We start from the raw sequence: 27,799 nt of genomic DNA, 5'->3' as shown, positions 1-27,799 counted from the left end.
AACCAGAATTTCAGACTAGGGGGGGCTATTTCTTTTCAAGAGATCAAAAGCTTTTCAACATCAACTCAGGGGCAACTACCTTCAAGCTTTATTATAGTTTATTATTATTATTGTTTTTAAGCTTTAGGTACTACTCCACCTTTTCACCTGACGGGATCTTACTTGTAATAAGTCCAACCTGTTACTCAGAGTAGAGCATCCTACACAGCACTTGTTCCTCCAGTTTCGGGCACAGGAACTTATTATATTCATTAGTTTTAGCTCTTAAACAGTTTCCCTTTTTCTCAATTAATAGCAATGATCGGTCTATCTGTTACTCTAGCCTTTCCCCCACACTTAGTTCTAATCATACCTCCATTATATTCAAATTAGAGAACTTAGTCTAAAGAATAAATATTTCAGAGATTTATCTAGACATTACTAAGTTTGACAGTGTTCAAGCAGTTGTGCATTAAGTTGCAAAGACTATCATGTCAAGTATCAAAACAAAAAACTCCAAAAATTTCACTGACCCTACAGCTATCTGCCCTAGCCTTAGAACATGTGACTACTCATGATGATTTATTTTATTATTATTTTTTTTTTAAAACACAAAAATGTAAATGTAAATGTAAAATGTCCCTCCCCCACACTTAAACCAGACAGTGTCCGCAATGTAATCTAAACATAAAGTGAGAGTAAAGGAAGGAACACACCCGAGGGGCTAAGGTGTAGCGGCTGGCGCTTCTATGTCTGGTGGTTTTGGTGGAAGCCCTTCCACACTTTTATGGAGCAGCTTCAACCGCTGTCCTTTTGCTTTGAAAACCTTGCCAGTACCTGTACTTTTAATTTCTATAGCACCAGAAGGAAAAACATTAGTCACGACAAAGGGGCCAATCCACTTGGATCGAAACTTACCAACCATATCTTTCAGGCGAGACTTAAACAGCAAGACTTTTTGGCCAACAGAAAATTTCTTTTTGGAAATCATCTTATCATGGAAGTGCGTAGTCTTTTCTTTATCATGGGAGTGTTTGGTTGGGGCAGCCGGAATGTCAAGAACTTTAACCGTACAGACTGCCTCATTGACAACAACTTCACCTGTATGAATGTTATTATCCTGCAAATCAGATTCAATCTTAGCACAAACAGAGCAAAGGTTAGTGTTAGTAACTAAATCCATATAAAAAACAGAATGTTCTTCCACGGGATGTTTCATGGCATCAAAAATGTTAAACTTAGCGACAATGTCGCCAAACTCCATGGACATGGTTCCATCATAAACATCAACTTTTGTTCTTGCCGTTCTCATGAATGGTCGGCCTAGAATGATGGGTGCCCTGCTGGAATTAGTTTCTCCCTCCATGTCTAGAATGTAGAAATCTGCAGGAAGAATCAAGTCATTAACTTGCACCAGGACATCTTCTACCTTCCCAGCAGGGCGGGCATTGCTCCTGTTTGCTAATTGCACGATTAAACCTGTAGGCTGCAAAGGACCAAGATCAAGGTTATTATAAATGGAAGTAGGCATAACATTAATACCTGCTCCCAGATCAAGCATACAATTTTCAAACTTGCGATCCCCAATGGAACAGGGAATAGCAAAAACTCCTGGATCATCACACTTTTCTGGCATGGTCTGACTGATAACTGAGACATTAGCTGAGGAACCAGTTTTGGGCTGAATGAAAGCAGAAACATTTCGTCCCAAACTGACTCTCTCATTTTCCTTCAACTTCCTCTTGTGTGTGCACAAGTCTTTCAGGAATTTTGCATATTTAGGAATCTGTTTAATTGCGTCAAGGAGAGGAATGTTAACCGCACATTTTCTGAATACATCTAAAATCTCCTTGTCTTCCTCAACTGTCTTCTTGATATTTTTCTGCACCCTTTGAGGAAAAGGAATTGGTGGCACATATATGAAGGAAAATTGATACGATAAAAGCAGCGGAATTTTAAAATTTTCCTTTTGTGATCCTTACGAATGGTCATGAATTGTGTTTAGAGTTTTACCTTTTGGTTCGAAAACTCCCTTTAAATCATGAACGGCTATCGAACACTTCGAATCACGAACAAGGTCACGAACAAGAACCTCGAACCATCACGAACAAGGTCACCACCAAGTCACCAACGAATTTGATCACAAACGTTAAAGGTATAACGCCTCTAGCCAGTCCACACGAACAACAACCTTCAATGGAGTGCTAGCTCCAATGGTTTGAAGGGTTAGGAGAAAGGAGGCACAAAATAAGGATTAGGGTTTTTCACAAAAACTCTAGAAAGGTGATTAGGGTTTCTCAAGAGAGGAGAGAACAAAGGCTCATGAGAATGAGTAACAAAAGTGTGTCACTATTTCTCCTTACCACAAGGGTTCTATTTATAGAACCACTTGCCATGGCAAAATTACACTAAAGCCCTTTTAACTAAATGGGCTATAGTGGGCGCCATTCTCATGTAAATATGTCTAGTACATATTTGCACCCCCTTCTTGCTACATCATACCATATGATGTAATGCTCATTTTAATTACCATAATACCCTTATCATATTTCCTTATTTCTCCAAGGTGCACCGTACCTTACGGTGTTCCAATCTCACTAGATTGTTCTTATGTGTGTGACCCTGTAGGTTTCCGTAACATTGACAATTATAATAAATCACTATTTATTACAATAAACAGTGAGCGGTATCTAGCAACACATCACTGCTACTCAAGTTACGAGAAATTAACATGTGATCTAAACATAACCTCTTGTGATAATATCAGTGTGTATAATTACCCCTTTGCCCTTTATGTCTATATTGAACACAAAACATACTTGGTGTCATCTTTGTCCAGTTCAATATTGGGCCCATGACATTTATCCTGTTATGCAGGATTGGCAAATTCCATCTAGGTCACTACTGTCCCTCAGCATGCTTTGTGAAGTACCCATCAACTGCCTTTATGGTTATCCTGTTACGGACAACGTTAGATCAGCAACAAAGTACTTGACTCCACATCTAGGGTACAAAGTGGTTTCAGGTCTAAGGGCGGTTTACACCATTATCACCATGAGAGTAACTTATGACACTTTGCATAACTTTGCATGTAGTACTCTCATAGCGGGTCAATCCAGTATAAATATTACTCCTAATATTTATACCTACGTCAAGACTTGATAACTCCTTATCCCATGATCCATGAGATGTGATCATCAGTCTATCTTCATAATAGTCTTTATGCTTTAAGGTTATCCCCTTTACCTTAAAGCTCGACTACGGATACTTTAAGAATAGTGTCCTTATGTTTAATATTATCTCATGATTAAGTCACACTTAATTATTAAACGGACTTTCTATTCTAGGGACTTCATTATTTTGCAACCTTACAAATATAATAAAGAAATGCCATATTTATATTCAAACTCCTAAAGCAAATACTATGAAAATAGATTGGCTCTTAGGGCTTACTCCAACAATCTCCCACTAGCACTAAAGCCAATCTAGGTTTCTCTTAATACCTATAGACTTAGTATGCCCATCACGCTTCAACTGCGCAAGAGGCTTTGTTAGTGGATAAGGAACTATTTCCTATGTTGGTATCTTACGTATCTTCCAACGTTCTATTTCGATCTCTATCGAAATATATAAGTGTCTAAGTATATTCATGAATCGTCCGTGAGATCTATTTTCAAGTGTTCTTGCAAGATTAAACTATTACCATCACTAATGTGATTAATGTGACTTGTAACACCGGAAACATATCTTTAGCTCAATCATGAGCCAAACGATCCAATCTTAAATACTCAACTTATTTAACTGAAACAAACATATTACGAAGCTTATCTTATAGCTTTCAATGCTTGTATTCAGCCATGATATACAATACATTGGTATGGAAACTTCCTTCATTATAACTTCCTTATAATGATCCTTCCCATACCTATCTATTTCAAGAAATAGGCCTTAGTTCCTTTAAGGTCCTTAGGGATATTCTTGAAGGTAAGTTAGTGTCAAACACTAATTTCAATTTTGGTACATAGGTTATTCCTAACTCTTTAGGAATTCTTGCCTAAGTGTTTCATCAAGAGTTATTTTCCTAGTCATGTCTCACATGTATAAGAAAAATGTCTTGATGATTAATATGATATCAGATATTATCACTCCCACTAAAACTTTGTATGCACAAGATTTATATTTGTCCTTCATTTGTTTTCCACAAACTTTCAAAAGGAACAAATATTCAAATTTATTCGATCTAATCAAAGTTAGATAGGTTTGTCCTTGTTAATTTGTTTTCATAAAACTTCATAAAAGGAACAAACAATAATTTAATTTTCTGAGAACTCTATCTAATCAAAATTAGATAGCTACAAGTTATATACCTTTCTAGCATCATTTGGATCAACAAAACCCTTACGTATATGTCCAACGCATATATATGAGGTCATTCCAATTAAGGAATGCAACTTTGTTATCCATCTACCAAAACATGTAGTACAACATTTAGCAGAAGCAATCAAATATTATAAGGTATTCTTAATACCATCCATATCAGTGTTCAAAAAGAATACTCACTTTCATCGTATGAGTCTTACTCATCTTGAAGACATAACCATTATCTACATAAGGTTAGTGTATATGGATTCTGTATGAGATTTCATGGCATTTAGCCACTTCTCATAATCTAGATCGTCTTACGACCTTTTAGAAAGTCAAAGACTCATCTTCCATGAGAATCATATCACATTGCTGAGTCATGATAAAACCATACCTTGTAGCCATATGTGATATGTTAGACTTATCTTGGATTTGTGCAACTTTAAAACAATGGTTCTTCAACAACCTTGAGGAACCGGTTTGCATTCCCTTTTAAATAAATATGTTTTGTGGTACTTGAATTTATTCAAGTTGTATATCACTCCCACTGTCTCTTTTAGAGACACACTCCCACTAGAGGAATGTTTCAAACCTAGCAACAAAACAACCTTTTGTCCTTAAGAGTGATATAGGACCAATATCCCTTTCTTTAGGATATTTCCACTTATTCATTCATTCATTTGGAATTAGATTTATCTAATAAATTTTAATCCAAAATTCTCATAAAGACAAACTTGGTACTCTTACCTCCATATCGCATATGGTGTCTTTATGATCATTTTAAAAGGGAATTAATTGTGGGTGAAGATTAATTATAAGTAAAGAGATTTATAGAAAGAGTCAATATATAATTAAACTATCCTTAAATCATGTCAAACATGATGTGATAAAATAGTTATTATAGTCTTTTAATTAAGTATTTACTGATATGACTCATTCATATAACTTAAATACTTTTGTCGAGTTCTATTTTCTTCATTGTTGAATTTCTTTGACAAATTCAAAGATTTCTAATTGGTGTCATACACCTACCAACATCTAATGATTTTAATCATCAATGTTAATGAAGTAAAATAAACTCAATATACAAAATATGTTTAGTGGTCGACATACATCTCATGTATATTGTTCAAATAGGTCATGCGTTATTTTATTGACACATCGAATATTTGTACTAAACAACAATGCTCTTGATATATTTAAGGTCCAAATCATATTTGGCTCTTATCACGATTGTTATAGATAACCCTATCAAGACCATGGAACCCTAGTCCATTACTTGACTTGGAGTAATAGTATAGAAAGCTTTGCTTAAATGATAGGACCATTACTTGTCTTATCATTTAAGGCTACAATTCATATATTGTCAATACAAGATATACAATTGCTACTTCTATTACTAGATGGAATTCAATAACAATTATTGTGTTCCATTTCAAACTCGATTTTAAGTCATTGCATAAGCTCTCATTATCAATGAAACAATTTTCATTCTAGATATGGGTTGACTTAAAATTATAGCCAATGTTCTAATTCTTTAAGCATCTCTATTTTCGAAAAATTGAGATTCAACATCTTGTATCATATACTTTTGATGTAGAAATAGAAATTTTGACTTTCTATAACAATATGTGTATTATTGAAGTCTCACTTCATACTTTTGGTTTGACTCTTCCAAGAACTATTTACGTCATTTTTATTTAATGGTCTAACCATAGCCGTTCTTCTTTGACAACCATTTTGTACTATTCAAATAAGAGGAATATAAATCTTATTTATATTATATCTCAAATCTTTGATAGTGCAAATTAATTCTCATTCAACTCAACAAATTCCGGTAGATATTCAAAACAATTTTGTCTATATCTATTCCATTATAATTTGTTAGATTGATCCTATGACCAACTTTTTGATCCATTGAGAAATTTATCATACTCTAAAGTTCTTTCAAAAGGATCTTACTTGAGATTAAATGATCACATCATTTATTATATATTCTATATCTAGACGTCAACTTGATGCTTCTAACAAGTATCCCTTTTCCAATCTAGTTATGGTAGGTTGTTCACAGTTTATAGTTCAAGACTTATAGTTTTCTCGCATTTGAGAACAATTCTCAATTTGTACCAATACAGAAACTCCTTTCTGAAAATCTTGTCCTTCATAAGGACAACTTAATATGTATTGTATTTCGAAATTCTAATTACAAAGATATGTAAGATATTATGACTAAATCATATTTAATTTGGTCTTTAATTAAATACGCTCCCACTATTTTACTCAAAACAAATGACCCTCGACATTTGATTCGGAAAATCCCGTTGGAAGATTTTCTAGTGAGAATGAGATCCATATTTCACTTCGTTTTAAGTCAGCGTTGGGCTGATTACACAAAACTTAGTTATTTAGGTAGGAAACTCCTTTCCAATTGTATCTCATACAACTCTCATATCCTTTCTATTGGGTGAATAACACTTATTCTAATCCATCACATGGAATAACCCAATACTTGCTTCTAAAGTCATATAATCTTATTATATTTTCTTTAGTTAAGTTAGACCCATTAAATAGCGATCGGATAAATGAATTACCTCACCGCAACTTATCAATATTGACAATGCACTTCGCGTTGGCAAAACCTACATTGATCGATATTGATCTTGAAGGGCGCTATTCGTTGGAAAGCAATAAAACTTAATATTAATTCCTTTGAGGGCTTTTATAATTAATTTGATCTCACCTTACCACGGCTTACATACAATGACGTCACTCCATACATAACATGCATCAACATACATAATAAATAAAATGAAACAGTTATGGCCCATAGCGCATTTGTTCTCCCAAGCCAATGAGAGAACCTAATCTAACCTAAAACGATCTATACTTCTCCAAGCATGATCTCCAAGGTTGACCTCCATTGTTCTTCTTCTTCATAATATTACATAATAATATAAAAGAATACTCGTTTTACATACGAGGGAGTGGATGAGAAGAGAATATAGAGAATAGAGATAAGGCACGACACGCAGGCCGTATTTAAAAATCAAATGCAATAAAATAAATAAACTAAGGCCATAACCGATCATCAAATATAATAATAACAAACAAACTTTATTATTATTAAAGTCTCATAATTAATTAAATCCGGCGATTGATCAAATCAGGTAAGTTTGATTCAAATATTTAATTCACAATTAAATATTTCGAATCAAAATTTGCTAAAATAAATAACATTATTTTAAAGTAGAATTAAATCTTTTGACAATTCTCCAAATATGGAAAATTATTTAATCAAAACCTTTTTGACTAAAATATTTCCAAAATTGGTAATATTATCTTTTAAAACAATTTTAAAAGATATTTCTAGAGATTTGAAACGATTTCATAATTAAATATATTTGTCAAATATGGAAAATTATTTAATCAAAACCCTTTTGAATAAAATATTTCCAAAATTGATGATATTATCTTTTAAAACAATTTTAAAAGATATTTCTAGAATTTTGAAACGATTTCAAAATTAAATATATTTATCATCTACTTTTCGCATCAACACTTGATACGTTTTGCAAATCCTAATTTTAATGACACAACATTTGTGCAACCCTTTCATGCCGTCAAAATTCCTTATGACCAAATTCAATCCAATTGATCAATATGTCATTGTTTCACCATACAAATGTCGGATTCCGAAACAAATGAACACGGCTCGCTTTAATTGAATAACTTTCATAATAATTTTAACGAAATTACTAACGGTATATCACATACACCATTTTGCATTACGGTTACTTATATCATATATAAGTTTATGGCCGTTCTTGATTGTGTAACCTTAGGACAATTAACATATCGCATGCTTCACCATACAAGTGTCGGATTCCGAAGCCGTTTCAATGTTAATTACCCAATTCATACACAAAACTTACATCACATGTAAGTATTGACCGTTCTTGTTTGTGTAACCTTAGGACAATCAACATATCGCATGCTCCACCATACAAGTGTCGGATTCCGGAGCCGTTTCAATGTTAATCATCCAATTTATACACAAACAACCGTCAAATTTTAATTACTCGATTTTAATCTTTTATTAACTGTTTTAATCATATTAAAACTGAATTCATGAATTTAAACAAACATCAATTCATGGTTTCGTAAGTGGCTCTGATACCACTGAAGGAAAATTGATACGATAAAAGCAGCGGAATTTTAAAATTTTCCTTTTGTGATCCTTACGAATGGTCATGAATTGTGTTTAGAGTTTTACCTTTTGGTTCGAAAACTCCCTTTAAATCATGAACGGCTATCGAACACTTCGAATCACGAACAAGGTCACGAACAAGAACCTCGAACCATCACGAACAAGGTCACCACCAAGTCACCAACGAATTTGATCACAAACGTTAAAGGTATAACGCCTCTAGCCAGTCCACACGAACAACAACCTTCAATGGAGTGCTAGCTCCAATGGTTTGAAGGGTTAGGAGAAAGGAGGCACAAAATAAGGATTAGGGTTTTTCACAAAAACTCTAGAAAGGTGATTAGGGTTTCTCAAGAGAGGAGAGAACAAAGGCTCATGAGAATGAGTAACAAAAGTGTGTCACTATTTCTCCTTACCACAAGGGTTCTATTTATAGAACCACTTGCCATGGCAAAATTACACTAAAGCCCTTTTAACTAAATGGGCTATAGTGGGCGCCATTCTCATGTAAATATGTCTAGTACATATTTGCACCCCCTTCTTGCTACATCATACCATATGATGTAATGCTCATTTTAATTACCATAATACCCTTATCATATTTCCTTATTTCTCCAAGGTGCACCGTACCTTACGGTGTTCCAATCTCACTAGATTGTTCTTATGTGTGTGACCCTGTAGGTTTCCGTAACATTGACAATTATAATAAATCACTATTTATTACAATAAACAGTGAGCGGTATCTAGCAACACATCACTGCTACTCAAGTTACGAGAAATTAACATGTGATCTAAACATAACCTCTTGTGATAATATCAGTGTGTATAATTACCCCTTTGCCCTTTATGTCTATATTGAACACAAAACATACTTGGTGTCATCTTTGTCCAGTTCAATATTGGGCCCATGACATTTATCCTGTTATGCAGGATTGGCAAATTCCATCTAGGTCACTACTGTCCCTCAGCATGCTTTGTGAAGTACCCATCAACTGCCTTTATGGTTATCCTGTTACGGACAACGTTAGATCAGCAACAAAGTACTTGACTCCACATCTAGGGTACAAAGTGGTTTCAGGTCTAAGGGCGGTTTACACCATTATCACCATGAGAGTAACTTATGACACTTTGCATAACTTTGCATGTAGTACTCTCATAGCGGGTCAATCCAGTATAAATATTACTCCTAATATTTATACCTACGTCAAGACTTGATAACTCCTTATCCCATGATCCATGAGATGTGATCATCAGTCTATCTTCATAATAGTCTTTATGCTTTAAGGTTATCCCCTTTACCTTAAAGCTCGACTACGGATACTTTAAGAATAGTGTCCTTATGTTTAATATTATCTCATGATTAAGTCACACTTAATTATTAAACGGACTTTCTATTCTAGGGACTTCATTATTTTGCAACCTTACAAATATAATAAAGAAATGCCATATTTATATTCAAACTCCTAAAGCAAATACTATGAAAATAGATTGGCTCTTAGGGCTTACTCCAACAATATACTCTTTCTTTTTCGGGTTCGGTCTCAATTGTAACAGAAGGAGGTTCAGGAGCAGATGATGATGCAACGGTTTTCTTCTTCTTTTTCTCTGGAGCTGGTTCTGACACTCTTCCGGATCTCAAAGTAATTGCACTCACATTCACATTCGGATTCAGCACTGTTTGTGCAGGAAGGTTACCCGAGCCTTGAGCTTGTAGTTGGCCTATTGCATTGGCCATTTGTCCCATCTGCGTTGTCAGGTTCTGAATGCTAGCATCTGTTCGTTGTGCCAGTTGCTTGACAAGGTCTTCCAATGAAGAAGTGGCTGGTGGGGCAGCAGGGGCTGCAGCTTGTGACTGATTCCCATATTGGAGGTTTTGATGATTCCTCCAACTAGGGTGATATTTGTTGGTGGAGAGGTCAGGATTGTTGTACCTGTTTTGATTGTAAAGGGCTGCTGCTGCTGTATATGCTTGAGGAAGCTCAGTTATTGTTTCATTTTGTAGAATGGGGCATGTATCAGTCGGGTGCTCAGAAGAAGTACAAATACCACACACTTTTGCTGGTTGAGCTTTGCTAACTGCCAATTTTTTCACCAAGGAAGTAAGTTCATCAATTCTAGCATCAAACTTGGTTTCGAGCGCCTTGATGGAGGAAGAGGAAGACTGAATCTCATTTACACTTGCAGAATTATTTCTGGTTGTAAACTGTTGCGAGTTGAGTGACATGTTTTCGATCAAGGCCTTTGCAGCAGCTGGAGTTTTATCAACAAGTGCTCCACCACTTGCAGCATCCAAAATGTTTCGATCCATTGGTAGCAACCCTTCATAGAAATATTGGATGAGTAATTGCTCGGTGATCTGGTGTTGGGGACAACTGGAAACTAGATGTTTGAATCTTTCCCAGTACTCTGCCAATGATTCGTTTCCTTGCCTAATGCCGCATATTTCTTTTCTGATTGATGCTGCTCTAGAAGCGGGAAAGTATCTCTCTAGAAAGACCTTCTTCAGATCATTCCAAGTTGAAACAGAATTTGGCTCAAGGTAGTAGAGCCAGTCTTTAGCAGCACCTTGTAACGAGAATGGAAAGGCTCTCAACTTGATGTGGTCTTCCGTGATACCTTCAGGCCTCAATGGTGTAGAACAAACTACCTGAAATTCCTTCAAATGCTTATGCGGATCCTCACCTGCAAGACCATGAAACTTGGGCAACAAATGTATCAAACCAGATTTCAATTCAAAAGGAATATCAACGTTAGTATATTGAATGCATAGACCATTGTAATTGACATCAGGAGCAGCAAGCTGCCTTAGTGTTCTTTGTTCAGCCATGTTATCAAAAGCAAGTTTAGAATCAAATAAAGTATGCAAAGGGAAACTATGTAAGAATCAGAATCAGACTCGTTAATGAAACAAATAGAAAGAAGAGATATGGTTAAAATAGACTCAAAAAAATATAAAAACACGAAATTTAGTATAATTAAGTAAAATAAGAATTTTGGAAATTAGTTTGGAATTTTCTGAAACTATAAAAACAGTAATAAATTAAAATAAAATAGTAAAACACGGAATTTGGACTTTTTAGGTTGCCGTCACCTATTTTTTCCCAAAATAGGGGATTTTAAACTCTGATTTTTTTCTGATGAACAGGTACAGGAAAAACTCGATTTAGAAAAGATTTTCCAGAAAACTGTTTTTTTACGAAAACTGATTATTAGGGCACGTAAAATCCAGAAAACACGAGAAAGCAAAGGCTAGAACGCAACCACACAGAAACTGAGTCTAATATTAGCTAAAATCAATTGAGAGTCCCCGGCAACGGCGCCAATTTGATCACCGTCGTTTCGTGATCAAAATAATTTTAAAATAAAAAGTAGTACAAGGTAGTGACCTTGGTCGTTTCGCAAGGACTCACGATCGGTTTAACAATATTAGAATGAATTTAAAGGTTGCAATTTGGGGTTTTTTTGTTTGTGGAAGCAATAACAGAGATTACGAATTTAATTAATATAAAAGCAATCAATCCATTGGTTTTAGGCAACTTTGTTTATCATCTATCATAGGTTCTTATATGAATATTCATACAGTTTATGCTTCGGCTGATTATAGAACTAATTTAACAAGCGAAAATCAGTTTTATAACGAATTCGTTGATTAAGCACCAGCGTGTTCGACTAACTATGGCGATGATCAAGCGTCACCAATAACACAGTTAAAAATCATAACAATAATTCGGCAGCCCTATTTTGCAAGCGAAAATAATATAACAATTTCCTATTCAGATTAATTTGAACAAGCGTGAATTAATTTGAACAGTCTCAATGTTATGAACGTGAAACAAAATAATTAAGCATCAATTGCATCAACTCATACACAAAAGAGAGACAAGAAAATTGATATATGATAAGCATAAACATAACGATTTGCTATTAAAACCGAACCTCAAGATTCGAGAACAAAGTTCCTTACACCAATGGATCAATAGAAGTTTAGTTCTCCATGGAAGATGACGGCTGCTCTAGGGTTTGAATATTTCGTGAACAGTGAATGAATACCCTAGCAGCCTTTTTTCGGTTTAAATAATACATGGAACGGGCCTCAAAACAATTGGGCCGAAAAATATAAAGTTGTGCTGAATTAAATTCGTCTGGAACATAAACGCAATTATTTGACACACTTGCGCTCCGAACTGGGTTTTGGCCTCAACATGAAAGTCGTAGCTCTTGATCTCAGCTTTCCAACGCATCTTCCCGCGCCTCAATCCGATATTTGTAACTCCAGTTATGACCTGCGGACCGGAAGGGTGTCAAAGTGCTATTTATTCATAAATTAAGTGCGAAAATAAAATAGAGTTAGAAATAAACTTAAATATAAAAACACCTTAAAATAGTGAAAATAGTAAATTAAACCATAGGAATACACTTGTACAATAGTAAAAGAATGTGCATTAAAATGCACTGATCAAGTAATTTAATAGATAAACAAAATAACAAATTATTGAAAACTCACACACACAAAGTGAATGAACTGGAGTTCATACCTCTTTCCTGAGCTAACAATGTCGGGATTCATGTTAGTTGAACTATGATTTGTCCACATGTCTAATTTACTAAAGTATATTATAATATTTTAAAAATAAATTGAAAATATTGACAGGGAGATTTCCTCTCTTGGTCAATTGGTCCCCTAGTAGCTACGACAAGTGTCAACGCTAATTTGAAATTGATGAATTCTATATATTTTATTTTGATATGTACTCGTACATCGTTGATGTAAATAATACTAATAAATTTATAAATAATATTTATTAATTTTTGAACCTTTAAAAATTATCCATCTTAGTGGTGTACTGATACATATTCAAATAAGATATGTATCGTGAAGGTGTGAAAACACAAGAAGGGGGGGGGTTGAATTGTGTTTTAGCCAAGTTAAAACTTTTTCAAGTTCTTAACTCAACTACGTTAGCAGCGGATAAATAACACAAATAATAACAAGATAGAGAGAGAGAGAGATCACACAAGCAATTTATACTGGTTCCTCTCACAAAACGAGAGTAGTCCAGTCCCCTTGCACTTCCAAGGGATTTCACTATAATCACACAAGATTACACCTGCTCAAGCACACAAGCAAGAGACTTCTCAACAATGCTCAAGCACACAAGCTTAAGACTTCACACTTAAGCACACAAGCTTAAGTTTCCTCAAGTAATGAAAAGTATATAACAATATACAAATGCTCTTAACAGAACCTAAAGAGAGCCAATACAAAGAGTACAGAGTATTAGACTAAAGTGCAAAAACACTTAACAGAGGTTCAGAGCTTGTATATCACAGAGTTCAGAGTTTGTTCAGCGCGAGTTCAATTCTTGATAATTCATATATATGTTGTAGCTGAATCTTCTAGTATATATACCACTAGAAAAGAGTCGTTGCAAAAGGAGCCGTTGGAGTTGATAATCTTTTGTCTTCAAGCAGTCTGTCTTGATGCAGTTTGGTTGTATCCAAAACTAAGAAAGAGTTTCAGTTACTTTGACTACTGCAGAGTGGACTTTCCTTATTCAGCTAACAATTCTGAAGACCCACGTTCTCAAGTGAGGACAGACAAAACAGGAGTAGCTGAACTGATCAGGCTTGAAAGGTCATTTTCTTCATTGGTAGAAGAGTTGACTTGAAGAGAGAATCTTCACAGATATCAAAAAGATCTTCAGAGGTTGATGAAGCTTTAGTCACTTAAGAAGTTCTGAAGACTTCATCATCTGAAGTTTGTAGCTTCTGAAGACCAACATCTTCTGAGCGCTTGTGAACTTCTGAATTCACATCCTCTGAACTTTACTCAGAGCTTATCTGATGCTTATATCTGCGCACTTAAAATAAATTTTTAGTCCTTCCAATTGTTTATTAATACTTTGTTATCATCAAAACCTTTATAGATTTAGGGGCAAACATTTTTAAATCAATTTTGTTCCAACATATCGGAGTATTTACCTTTAATTTTTTTTTTTGTACAATTTGAAATTAACTTTTATACATTGTCTAATTGTTTAAAACCTTTGAGTCATATTATGTTCAAAGAGACAACTATGAGTTTAATTTAATTATTGTTAATATTAATATTTATATTATGTCGTCATTTATAAACTTTGAGGCAAAGTTTGTTAGGAGATAAGTTAATTTGGTTGCTCATACTCTTGCTAGAGCGGCTAATTCTTGAGCTAGTTTTCATATATTTGAGTTTATTTCTTATTGTATTGAACATTTATTAATTAATGAGATAAATTAAGTTTGTGTTGGTCAAAAAAATTGTTTAAAAACTTTTATAGATATGTCCTATGAATCGTTCCTCTGATGTTGGATCCCTCCATTCCTTGTGGAGAATATGGGCTTGTCAAAGTGGAAAAACATATGTATTCTCTCTTTTTCTCGATGTCTATTTTGTACTTTTAAGGGCGCTTATAAATAAATGTCATTTGTATATCTTATGTTTAGGTTGAGTATAAAAAATGTGTAATAAAATACACATATATATTTTTTCAATAAATAAAAATATGAATATTTTTATTTTTTTGGCGTGAATCAAGAATTTTCTCGCGCAATTGTAGAGACTAGTCCATCAAGCTTTGTGGAACCCAAATAAATGGTAAGAAGAGACCCGCGCTATCTCATATAAGTGTTAGGTTATTTATTTTATAAATATACTTGAAACTTAAATCCACTTGAAACATGATTCCATAATATATATATATATATATATAAACTATTTTGATGTACATTCAATACCAAATTATTTTATAAATCAATATGAATTTATATAATTTATGTAAATGATAATGGAGAATAAATCATACAATTATCAAATTAAATATGCTTTCATACCATTTGCATTTGACACTTTTGTCTTTCTCACACCAGAGGCTGTGAGTCTTCTGCAAAGAGTTCAAAAGGTTATGAATAACAATGTTGTGTCCCCTAGAGCAATGAATATTGTTTTTAAGAGAATTGGTTTTGTCATTCAAAAAAAGTTAGCGGCGCAGCTTGTTGGCCGTTTGTCTTTCATTCATATGTAATTTCCCTATACTTATATATTTAAATATTTAAATGTTTACCTGGTGACCAGTTTTATTCAACCATTTTTTTATATACATTCTACTCCTGCATATTCAACAATAATCAACGATTTTATCGACAAAAAATGGTAATTAATCTTACAATACATTTTACTCGTGCATAAACATGTTCTCACACCCAGGGCCGGTTTTGGGCCAGGGCAGGCAGGGCCCGAGCCCAGGGCCTCCAAATTTTGGGGGCCTCAATATTTTTTCAGGCCCATCAAATTAATAGTAGTCAAGTATTGTTTCTGCGAATTTATAATACGAAATGAATGTTGTCTTGGTGGTTGGCGCGCGAGTTCAGTACTAAGATGGTGTGAGTTCAACTCCCACCTGTGGTACTTTTGTTTTATTTTATTGTAATCCATTTTTTTTGGGTACATTTATTGTAATCCATTTATAATGAACATTTCATAAACTATTTTTAAAATTGTTTCATTTTTTAAAATGGTGAGTTTTTTCTAAAAATAAAAGGTTACGTAATGAACAATAAAAACAAGTTTTTTTTTCCTTTCAATACCAAATTATTTTATAAATCAATATGAATCATATAATTTATGTAAATGATAATGCATGGAGAATAAATCATACAATTATAAAACTAAATATGCATTCTTTTTTATTCAACAACTTTATCGACAAAAATAGTAATTAATCTTACAATACATTATACTCGTGCATAAACATATTCTCACACCCACCAATGATTCATTACTCTAACAAATAACTTTACCAATCATGAAAGGTTAAGTAATGAACAGTACAAACAAGATTGATTTTTTTCCTTCTTATAATATTGTGAAAAGTTAAAAATATTCTCTTTACTATTATTATGTGACCACCTTACTATGTGTGTTAAAGTAACAAATACACTACAAAGATATACTTAAAATTATATATTAATTAATAGTTATAATTTTATGACAAACACAAAAGAACATATAAGTGTTAAAAATTATTTAATTATTTACTGTAAAAAAAAACTATTTCATTATTTATAGAAGAGCAAGTACTTTATACACTATAAAGAGATCAAATTGATCGTATTCTATTTTTTACATGCAAATTGAAAAGGAAAAAATGGCTGAAATTCTCAAGATTTTTTATGCTATGACTGCATTTCTTTTCTTATTTATTGTCGCAATGAAAGTTAGTGGTGATGATGGTAAGTCATTTTTTTTATCCTTTTCAAATTTTCTACACAATCTTTTATTATGTTTAATTAGTAACATTATTTTGTTATCTTTTTTCATTATAGATTTTATTAAATGTAAAGATGACGCTGATTGTCCAAAATTTTGGTTTCCTGTTAATATTAAATGCATTGATCATGAATGTCGATATTTTGGTAATCTTCATGATTTCGATGAGTATCAGACCTAGAAGAAGTACAAAGATTCCCTACAAATGAGAACGAGTTACTTGTGTTAGAAAAATAAATCTACAAATATGTTGTGAGTTTTCATTTAATTATTTTACAGTCACCAAATTTTATTTCTCTTTTTCTATTTTCTTGGACCTTGCATTTATAATTTTGTACTCCACCATCAGTTAGGTTGAAAAAAAAAAGTATCTTACTTGAAAGCCTACAATTGTTTTTTTTATGTCATAATATTTCTCTTTTCATATGCCTTGTTGGGTTTTAAAAGATATGGAAAAATAATCAATTAGATACTACAATAAGTGTAAAGAAATTAATCAATTATTTATTTTGTTGTATCCGCAACAATTTTTTTAAACTGGTGTATAACTCTGTGAACTAAGCTCAGTATTACTTACGTAATAGACTAATGTGTGTTTAGTATATTTTGTCAAAATAGAGACATGTGATTTAAAGGAAAATATATTATAAATCATATAGTTTATAGAAATGGTTCATATATATATATATATATTATGGAATTATATATGTTTCAAGTAGATTTAAGTTTCAAGTAAATTTACAAAACAAATATTCATATTTTTATTTTATTTAAAAAATATGGATGTGTATGTTATTACACATTTTTATACCCAACCTAAATATAAGATATACAAATGACATTTATTTATAAGCACCCTTTGTGTATTTTGTCAGACGCCATGACCGATGTTTGAACTTCGATCCTTCCACTTTATATGTGTGAGTTTTCAATAACTTGTTATTTCATCTATCTACCCAAAAAAAAAAATAGACATGTGAACTTTTAACTTCTCCTGTAAAAATACCTACTTCGATCACATAAAAGAAAATGCAAAATATACACGTATAAATGGTAAATATTAGATAAATTTTTATTTTCTGAGTTTCTCATAAATTTTGTCATTCAAAATAATCTCATTGGATACTTGTCAAATAGTAACTATTAATAAATCTTTTAATTAAAATTTTAAACATTAATTCCTTATATTGTATAAGTCAAACTTCTTATGTTAAACCAAACCTCATCGGTGAATTAGACATTAGGCCCATTAAAATAATAGATAAAATTGGCAAAGTATATTCTTTCTGTTTTTTTTTTCTTCAATTAACAGCATAATATTACACAGTGGAAATCGCAAGACACGAAATCCAGCAAATTGAATTAAATGGTATCAATATATTGTATCAATGTACCTTTGATAATTGTTAGAATAAGTTGATCTTTGTAAATAACACTTAGTTTTTAGTTAGTCAATAAGCTCCAACAGAGCCAAACAGAGCCAAAGGAACTTGTATATATACTTGTATCTGACTCATTATTCAGTTATGTGAATTCATTCCTTTTCATTCCTAGATCTACTTTGTCTTTCTTCTAACTGAATTCCAACTAACTCAACATGGTATCACTCGCATAAGATCCTCTTCGCTTCCGCTTCCACCGTAATGCCACCGCGCGTAGCTCCTCCGCCGCCGGCGGATCCCTCTTCCGATCCATCATCTCCTTACTATGTCCATTCCAGTGACGGCCCCTCCTCCGTCAAAGTCACACCTCTTCTCACCGGTGCGAATTATCATTCCTGGGCGCGTTCAATGCGTCGTGCTCTCGGTGCCAAACTCAAATTTGAGTTCCTCGACGGTACAATTCCGACGCCGGCTGATGCGTTCGATCCATCGTATCGTTCTTGGAACCGTTGCAACATGCTCATTCATAGTTGGATCATGAACTCTGTGGATCCATCAATCGCTCAATCGATTGTCTTTCTGGAGAACGCTTCTGATGTCTGGATCGATTTGAAAGAGAGGTTCTCACAAGGCGATCTTGTTCGCGTCTCCGAGCTTCAACAAGAGATTTACGCACTCACACAAGATTCTCGATCGGTAACTTCTTTCTACTCTGATCTGAAAACTCTTTGGGAAGAACTTGAAATTTACATGCCGATTCCTAATTGTACTTGCCGCGTTCGATGTTCTTGTGATGCTATGCGCGTTGCTCGCAATAATCACCATATGCTTCAAGCCATGCGTTTTCTAACCGGTTTGAATGATAATTTTAGTGTTGTTAAGTCTCAGATTTTGCTTATTGATCCACTACCTCCTATGACAAAGATATTCTCTATGGTGCTCCAATTTGAACGTCAAATTTGTTCTTCCAATCTTGATGATTCGAAAGTTCTTGTTAATGCTTCTGATGGAAAATCTAATAGTTCTGGTTATGGAAGATCTGCTTCCTCTTCCTCAGGTTCCAAACGTTATTGTACTTACTGTCATAAGTCTAATCACTTTGTTGAAAACTGCTTCAAGAAGCATGGAGTTCCACCTCATATGATGAAACATTACCAAGGTTCTGCTAATAGCGCTGCAACTGACGGGGGTGAATTTGGTAATAGTTCCTCAGCTGCATCACATGATACCAAAGACAGTGCCACAGTTCCTTCTCTCACTCAGGAACAATTTGATAAACTACTGAGTTTAATTCAACCTTCATCTGTTAGCCATGGTTCAAATCCTGCTACTTCCAATCAGGTTAGCTCATTCCAATCTGCTGGTCATTCATCAGCAGGGAAACAAGGTATAATCCTAACCAATTATTCTTATTCTTTGACTTGTCATAACATTACTCTTGACACTTGGATCATAGATTCAGGTGCTAGTCATCACATATGTGCCTCACTACATTGGTTTCATTCTTACAGTGAAATCAATCCCATGATAATCAAATTACCTAATGGTAATCATGTTACCACAAAATATGCAGGCACAATTGTGTTTTCAACTGTTTTTAGTCTAACTGGTGTTTTATATGTCCCTGAATTCAATATCAATTTGATTTCTGTTTCCAATCTATGTCACAATGCACATTGTTTAATAAGGTTCACTGGCACTTCTTGTATCATTCAGGAGCAGAAATCACTGAAGATGATTGGTTCAGCTGAAAGAAAAGATGGATTATACTACTTAGTCCAGACAAATGAAGGTTGCACTTCTTCAAGCCAGCATACTTCTACACTTTCAGTTTCTGCAAATAATGTCAGCCTACCTGATAGTGCTCTTTGGCATTTTAGGTTAGGCCATTTGTCCAACTCTAGGATAACTCTAGTATCTTTTGTGGTAAATTGTTTCGGTTGCACTGATATTGATTTGTATCCCCTGATATGCTTTCCTCCATGGAATTTCAATGTTGGTGTTATGGTGTATGTTAAAAGCTTGTTTTGGATTGGTGCAAGTAGATATGACCCCCCTTTATGATAACAATCAGAAATATTACATGTTCTAATGTGCTCTTATCTTCATGATTTGACTCATGAAAGGAATGTAAAAACAACAAATAAGGAAAATCAATTTGCTGATGCATGTGTCTTGCCATTATCTGTTTTTGTATATAGATTTGGTGGAAACTTCTAGGATATTTATGGTGCCTGGCTAATTTGTCGATTTAGGAATCACACTACTTTGCTTAAATTGAATTAATTCCATTTGATTCGATTTAATTCTATTCATGATTACCTAAGTTGTTTTTTCTTTATTATATTTTCTTGGTGTTTCTTAGTTTGTATACGGAATGATATATAGTTTTGGATTGTTGATTGATTTATATTACACCAGTCGATTTGTATTTGTGAAATCAGAGTGATATATGTAGTCTTGTACTTTTGAATGAATCTCTGGCAGATTTATATTGTCTTAGTGTTTCTCATTTACTAATTGTTTTGGTGGTGTGTTTCTGGTCAGTATACTCTCTAAATACGTTTGTGTTGAATGCAGTGTCTGCAAAGAAACTTTGGAGACTATGTCAGAGTCGGACGATGAAGTCATGCATGAGGAAGTCATGTATGAGGAGATGATTATGGAAATAATCAAAGTCGAAGTCAATTGCAAAAAAGCCCTTGCAATAATTAATAAATCAATACAGGAATCGAATAACCAGGAACATCAATATTTGTTGGAATTAAAGGCCCGCGTCTTATGGTATATGAAAAAACGTGATAATGGTAAGTTTAGTTTTCAAACATTTGTTTAAATAAGCTCCAATTTAAAAGACTAAATCACACACACAAATATATATGCACATTTTTAGGTGTATTGAGTGCTTTGGGGGAACTGTTTGATTCCGGGGTTGAATTCAGATTCCCAGTGACATACCTTGTGTATGGGTAAGTTTTTTTTTTTTTTTTTACATTTGTCATTTCTTTTATTCCCATGTCCCTATTGAACTTCCATTATCTGTTGCATTGATTCATTTATTAAATTTCAGAGCTTCCTCGCACGTTAAAGAAGGTTCTGAATCTCAACTAAAGATCTATAGGCTTGGATTAGAGCAAGCTGAGAAGAAAGATGACAAGATGGTGGATGAATTCAAACAGAGACTTCAACCTCTGGAGGAAGCAGCACATAGGAAGTTAGAGAAGTCAAAGAGGAAGATGAGGCGCGGGATGAATGTGGAAAAGCAGGAGGAAGAGGAAGTTCAAACACCTGTTAAAGATGTAGAACTGCAAACTGTCGTAGATGTGACGGCGTCCGAGCAAAGCGTCTTAGAGGAAAAGAAAAAGAATGAAGATGAAATTTTTCCTTTCCAGGTACAATTTTACACTGCCTTGGCAAAGGAAATATCCATTCATAGCAAAACCTTAAATATTAGAAGGCTAAATTATCACAAACCCATTTCCTTAACCAATATCACAAACTCAAATAAAAACTAGATACTTTGAAGCCCATCTCCTTTAAATAATTTATTAACTGTACTTGAAATGTAGAGCTCATCAGCAGTAACTTTAAAGTTTCTTTATCTTATCCAATTTCAGCAACTTCAGATAGGATCCCTTATGTTTTTCTTTTAAAGCACTAAAACCCTCCATATAATCTTCCCTTTCTTTAGCATTTATTCTTGCCATTTTTCTTTCAACAAAGCAAAATTGACCTAACTTACTAGTAGTTACTACTCAGCAAGCATTAACTATAAGCATGTGAATCGCAGAGCAATAACTGAACACATTTCCTTGAACCCGTGGCCTTGAATGAGAAGTAACATCTCTATATAGAACACTCGGGAAACTTTTTAATCTTATTGACAAATCCATGAATGTATCTTCCACAAAAGCTGTGACGCCGCTTTTAAATAAACAACCTGCCAAAAGATAAAGCCACTTGATCTGGAAAGTTGGGGAGTTAAAGACGAGCAATATTTTAACTTTGTAAATATAGGAGTCTATAAAGGTGAAATTTGTTGTAATGCATTTTGAGGAAAAGGCTAGTGTTTGGTAAAGAAATTACCAATCAGGAAGAGAAATAATAGGCTGGAAGAGTTTTGTGCAAGATGTTATCAATATATTTAATAATCCAGATCAGCAGGATCCCCAAGATATGTTCAACAAACTCACACCTTATCCAAATATGAAGATAGTTTTAAAGAACTTATATCACAAATCATAAACTATGGGATGGGGAAGGAGTACTATATATCCAGCTTTATTAGTGGACTAAAGCCTAACATTAAAGGGGATGCGATGTGAGGATGTTTAGGCCTCAAAGATTAGCAGATGCAATATTTTTAATGAAGCAAGAAGAGGCTAGAATACAGATGGTTCAAGCGGGGAATAAGGCTGCAACTCAGAAGGGGGTGATGTCCATTTCAGATTCATCTAAGGACGCTAGCAAGACTTTTTATACTAATAAAGGGGTTTCATAATCACCGATGGCAATGAGAAACAACAAAACCATTCGATCCAGTAAAGAGAACGACGATCGAAGATTGAGAGGCCTGTGTTTTAACTGTGATGAAAGTTACTCTCTTGGTCATAAACGTGATTTTTATGATGAAGATATAGATGTCAGTAAAATTTCTGGGCTTGATGAGAGGAAAGAAATGATTAAGTAGAAAAGACGGGAGAGATATCATTAAATGCTTTATCCGAAAGTTCAACGACTAGCACGATAAAGAATATTGTGCAACTTACTTGTGTTCGTTCGTGACAAACTAAATCTAATTTTTACAAGGAGCTCGCATATTAATTTTAATATCATTTGATTTAGAATGAAGTGGAAAGTGATTGTAGCATTTTAATTGTAGTCTTACCACCTCATCTTCAAAGACGCGGAAAATCAGAAACATCAGCTAAATGGGACATCATCTTCAACGGTTTATCTCCCAATGTGCTATCAAAACATGAGTCAGTATATAAGATAATGTTACCTACTCCTTAAATTTAAAACATTAAAGAACAGCAAAACTTAAAAACAAAGCTATATACTTACGCTGCATTACGACAAAGGCATTCAAACATAATCACGTAAAACTTCGGGAAATATCCACTTAATGTCTTCTCAATTTCAGCCCATGTAAAAATCTATAAGAAAAAACATAAACAAAGAAAAACAAAATCATAACCAAACACAATTTGGCTCGTACAGTCAAATTCATTAAAGGAAAGCTTATATGGGATACTAAAAATGATATTACCTTGTTTTTTCGATCTGTTTTGTACACGTGATCATTCAAATGCGAGTATGCTGCAACAAAAAATCGACAAATGTCGACTCTAGTGCGATAACCAAAGTTGCTTACTGCAATAACTCAATAGAATAAATATGTGTTTTCTTATAAAAAAGCAGGTTACTTTATTAAACTTTATTATGTATATATATTCTGGGCAAGTGGTACTTTTGTATGAACCAATATGTGGCAGTAGTTGTATAGGCTAATATGCACAGCCTTTTGTATGTTTCTAGTAGATGATATATAAATGATCTTTTGGTATATAATATTTATTTTTTTAAATATTGATGAAAGTATATGCATATAGTACTAATATCTTAGAATCTCATAAGCATGTTACTTAGAAAGAAATTAAGGACCCCTGGGAATGAAGATTAAAATAAACCTATAGATCCTATGCAGCAGTTTGTTATTAACGCAAAACTTTGTAACATGAGGTGTGTTCAGAATTTTATTGCAGAAAGTTAGTAATGTCATACCTTTGGATTTTGCATGTGCTGCTGATTCATCTGCATCATCATCTTCAGCATTTGAGGTTGTTGGTCCATGATAGTCCAGTATCTTCTTATAAATGCCATCAACAACAACATCATTCCAATTAGAAAACAAATTTGCATCCTCAAGACATGCTTCAATCGTATATCTAAACTTCAGATTAAGCTTGATCAACATCTTTAGCTCATGCGCAAATTGGATCCGTTCTTCCACGGTCCAGAAAAAGGGACAATTAATCACAAACCAAGCCGGACTGAAACTAAAAAACAAGAAACATAAACTATGAGTAACGCAAGTACAAAATTTGATAGTCATGCAACTATAGATTTAAAGTTAGTGTGCTAAACTTACCATCTCGAATGTTCAAAATCCAAAAACCTTCGTAGTTCAAGTGGGAGCTCCAAACTTTCTGTAATGCCACTGAATGGAAAAGCAATGACTGTCTTCATTAAATCTTTGAGTATTTTGATATGATCTACAGTTTGTTTCGTTCCAGTTCTCTTAACCATGCTTGGCAAAATCTTCCCTCTGCCACTTTTTGTAACAAACACATTGAATGACAAGTCCCCACAATCATAATCAGTTGCTGAGTATAAGAACATCATCCCTTGAATCACATCTCTACAATTAACAAGAAAAAGAACAAAGAGATTAACTACTACACAACCTGTATCTTTTTTTTTTTTTTTTCAGATTAAGAAATAAGAAATATAAAGGCAGAGAAGAATATATTACAGAATAAACTAATACAATTGCAAACATTTTACCTAAAAATTCTTCGAAATTTCTCAGAGATATGTTCCCACCACTGAGTTTCAGTCACTTCTGCCCCATCAAGTTTCTGCTCCTCAAAATAATCATTTAAAGTTTGGACCACTTCACATACAAGTAAGTCAGTCCCATCAGCGGGATGTTGAACAATAGATTCCACAGTCAAAAGGCTCTGGTGTCGTGAACATTGATAATAAAGTTCCTTAAAATAGCTCAATTGACATTTAGTAGCAGCAACAAAGGATTTATCTACTTCAACCTCCCCTATATATTGTATCCCCGTATAACATTGATTTTTTAATTTGCCAACCATGGTGAACTTGAAATGGCAATCGAACTGCAATTAAATAAATCAAAGCGAACTGATAAGATAATAATCTTTATAAATATCCTTAAAGACATTCAAACTTTTAGAGAATGCATCCTGAACATATGAAATTAAATGATATTATTGATCATCTAGTTAATATCCTCTAATGAGGTAGGGAGCCGGAACTTGGATATTTTGGTTCATTATAGCATATGGGGGGGGTTAACTTGTGATAAAAAATTGTCGCCACAAATGTGTCCTTAGAGCTGTGCCATCAAAAGCAATGGAAATGAGACTGAATCATTTATTTCTTTTAAGAGAACATAGATGAAACAGGAAATAGACATAATAGAGCCACATAACGAAGAGATTCAAAATTGCAACAAATCATAGTAGTTAATCCCGGATCCCGGAGCGGAGCGGCTATCCCAGTTTTGGGGATAGCCGCTCCGCTCCGGGATCCGGGATTAACTACTATGATTTGTTGCAATTTTGAATCTCTTCGTTATGTGGCTCTATTATGTCTATTTCCTGTTTCATCTATGTTCTCTTAAAAGAAATAAATGATTCAGTCTCATTTCCATTGCTTTTGATGGCACAGCTCTAAGGACACATTTGTGGCGACAATTTTTTATCACAAGTTAACCCCCCCCCCCCATATGCTATAATGAACCAAAATATCCAAGTTCCGGCTCCCTACCTCATTAGAGGATATTAACTAGATGATCAATAATATCATTTAATTTCATATGTTCAGGATGCATTCTCTAAAAGTTTGAATGTCTTTAAGGATATTTATAAAGATTATTATCTTATCAGTTCGCTTTGATTTATTTAATTGCAGTTCGATTGCCATTTCAAGTTCACCATGGTTGGCAAATTAAAAAATCAATGTTATACGGGGATACAATATATAGGGGAGGTTGAAGTAGATAAATCCTTTGTTGCTGCTACTAAATGTCAATTGAGCTATTTTAAGGAACTTTATTATCAATGTTCACGACACCAGAGCCTTTTGACTGTGGAATCTATTGTTCAACATCCCGCTGATGGGACTGACTTACTTGTATGTGAAGTGGTCCAAACTTTAAATGATTATTTTGAGGAGCAGAAACTTGATGGGGCAGAAGTGACTGAAACTCAGTGGTGGGAACATATCTCTGAGAAATTTCGAAGAATTTTTAGGTAAAATGTTTGCAATTGTATTAGTTTATTCTGTAATATATTCTTCTTTGCCTTTATATTTCTTATTTCTTAATCTGAAAAAAAAAGATACAGGTTGTGTAGTAGTTAATCTCTTTGTTCTTTTTCTTGTTAATTGTAGAGATGTGATTCAAGGGATGATGTTCTTATACTCAGCAACTGATTATGATTGTGGGGACTTGTCATTCAATGTGTTTGTTACAAAAAGTGGCAGAGGGAAGATTTTGCCAAGCATGGTTAAGAGAACTGGAACGAAACAAACTGTAGATCATATCAAAATACTCAAAGATTTAATGAAGACAGTCATTGCTTTTCCATTCAGTGGCATTACAGAAAGTTTGGAGCTCCCACTTGAACTACGAAGGTTTTTGGATTTTGAACATTCGAGATGGTAAGTTTAGCACACTAACTTTAAATCTATAGTTGCATGACTATCAAATTTTGTACTTGCGTTACTCATAGTTTATGTTTCTTGTTTTTTAGTTTCAGTCCGGCTTGGTTTGTGATTAATTGTCCCTTTTTCTGGACCGTGGAAGAACGGATCCAATTTGCGCATGAGCTAAAGATGTTGATCAAGCTTAATCTGAAGTTTAGATATACGATTGAAGCATGTCTTGAGGATGCAAATTTGTTTTCTAATTGGAATGATGTTGTTGATGGCATTTATAAGAAGATACTGAACTATCATGGACCAACAACCTCAAATGCTGAAGATGATGATGCAGATGAATCAGCAGCACATGCAAAATCCAAAGGTATGACATTACTAACTTTCTGCAATAAAATTCTGAACACACCTCATGTTACAAAGTTTTGCGTTAATAACAAACTGCTGCATAGGATCTATAGGTTTATTTTAATCTTCATTCCCAGGGGTCCTTAATTTCTTTCTAAGTAACATGCTTATGAGATTCTAAGATATTAGTACTATATGCATATACTTTCATCAATATTTAAAAAAATAAATATTATATACCAAAAGATCATTTATATATCATCTACTAGAAACATACAAAAGGCTGTGCATATTAGCCTATACAACTACTGCCACATATTGGTTCATATAAAAGTACCACTTGCCCAGAATATATATACATTGATGTAGGAGGATTTCTTCTGTATATTATTATTTTAGTTAGATTTAGTTTTATTATATTTTAGGTTGATTTCTTATTTTTATATTTCACCTAGGTTAGTTATTTTTTTATATTTTAGGTAGATTTGTAATTTTTATTTAGCTAGGTTTGTGGTTTTTATTTTTACAATCTTTTAGGAGATTTGTTAATTTTATTTTTCACTCCTATTTAAACTAAATTATTGTAGCCTTGAAGGAAACTTTTTGATTGAATAAAAATTCGGAGATTTTTCTCAAATTTGGTGGACTCCAAATTACTCTTTCGGTGGACTCCGAAACCCTATTTTGACAAGTTTGTGTTTGCGGCTTGTCTTTATCCATTAGGTTTAGCGTTTTGCTAAC

The 27,799-nt window shown here is 33.7% G+C and overlaps 3 protein-coding genes across 4 annotated transcripts; 1 reads left to right on the top strand and 2 right to left on the bottom strand.

Moving 5' to 3' along the window:
* Window positions 1-703: 703 nt before the first annotated feature.
* On the bottom strand, window positions 704-11,375 carry LOC123890943. The gene is made up of 3 exons (XM_045940702.1): window positions 10,985-11,375; window positions 10,068-10,867; window positions 704-1,861 (listed from the first exon to the last, which is right to left on the bottom strand). Exons 1-3 carry the CDS (start codon window positions 11,373-11,375, stop codon window positions 704-706), a joined length of 2,349 nt encoding a protein of 782 aa, XP_045796658.1.
* A 6,927-nt stretch (window positions 11,376-18,302) lies between these two features.
* Window positions 18,303-27,398, top strand: LOC123906683. Of its 2 annotated transcripts, XM_045956661.1 has the most exons (8): window positions 18,336-18,931; window positions 19,952-20,115; window positions 20,816-21,042; window positions 21,129-21,204; window positions 21,306-21,627; window positions 25,964-26,304; window positions 26,444-26,713; window positions 26,806-27,397. In XM_045956661.1, exons 1-8 carry the CDS (start codon window positions 18,497-18,499, stop codon window positions 27,203-27,205), a joined length of 2,235 nt encoding a protein of 744 aa, XP_045812617.1. In that variant the 5' UTR covers window positions 18,336-18,496; the 3' UTR covers window positions 27,206-27,397. The 2 variants fall into 2 exon arrangements, with proteins under 2 accessions (XP_045812609.1, XP_045812617.1); XM_045956653.1 differs by having other exon boundaries at window positions 18,303-20,115; window positions 26,806-27,398.
* LOC123906696 lies at window positions 23,573-25,478 on the bottom strand. Its single transcript, XM_045956669.1, has 2 exons — window positions 24,806-25,478; window positions 23,573-24,659 (listed from the first exon to the last, which is right to left on the bottom strand). Exons 1-2 carry the CDS (start codon window positions 25,120-25,122, stop codon window positions 24,386-24,388), a joined length of 591 nt encoding a protein of 196 aa, XP_045812625.1. The 5' UTR covers window positions 25,123-25,478; the 3' UTR covers window positions 23,573-24,385.
* Window positions 27,399-27,799: the final 401 nt, after the last annotated feature.

The sequence above is a fragment of the Trifolium pratense genome, linkage group LG1 (assembly GCF_020283565.1).
Source record: "Trifolium pratense cultivar HEN17-A07 linkage group LG1, ARS_RC_1.1, whole genome shotgun sequence".
NCBI classification, from domain to species: Eukaryota; Viridiplantae; Streptophyta; class Magnoliopsida; order Fabales; family Fabaceae; genus Trifolium; species Trifolium pratense.
This window is presented reverse-complemented; position numbering and strand designations above follow the sequence as displayed.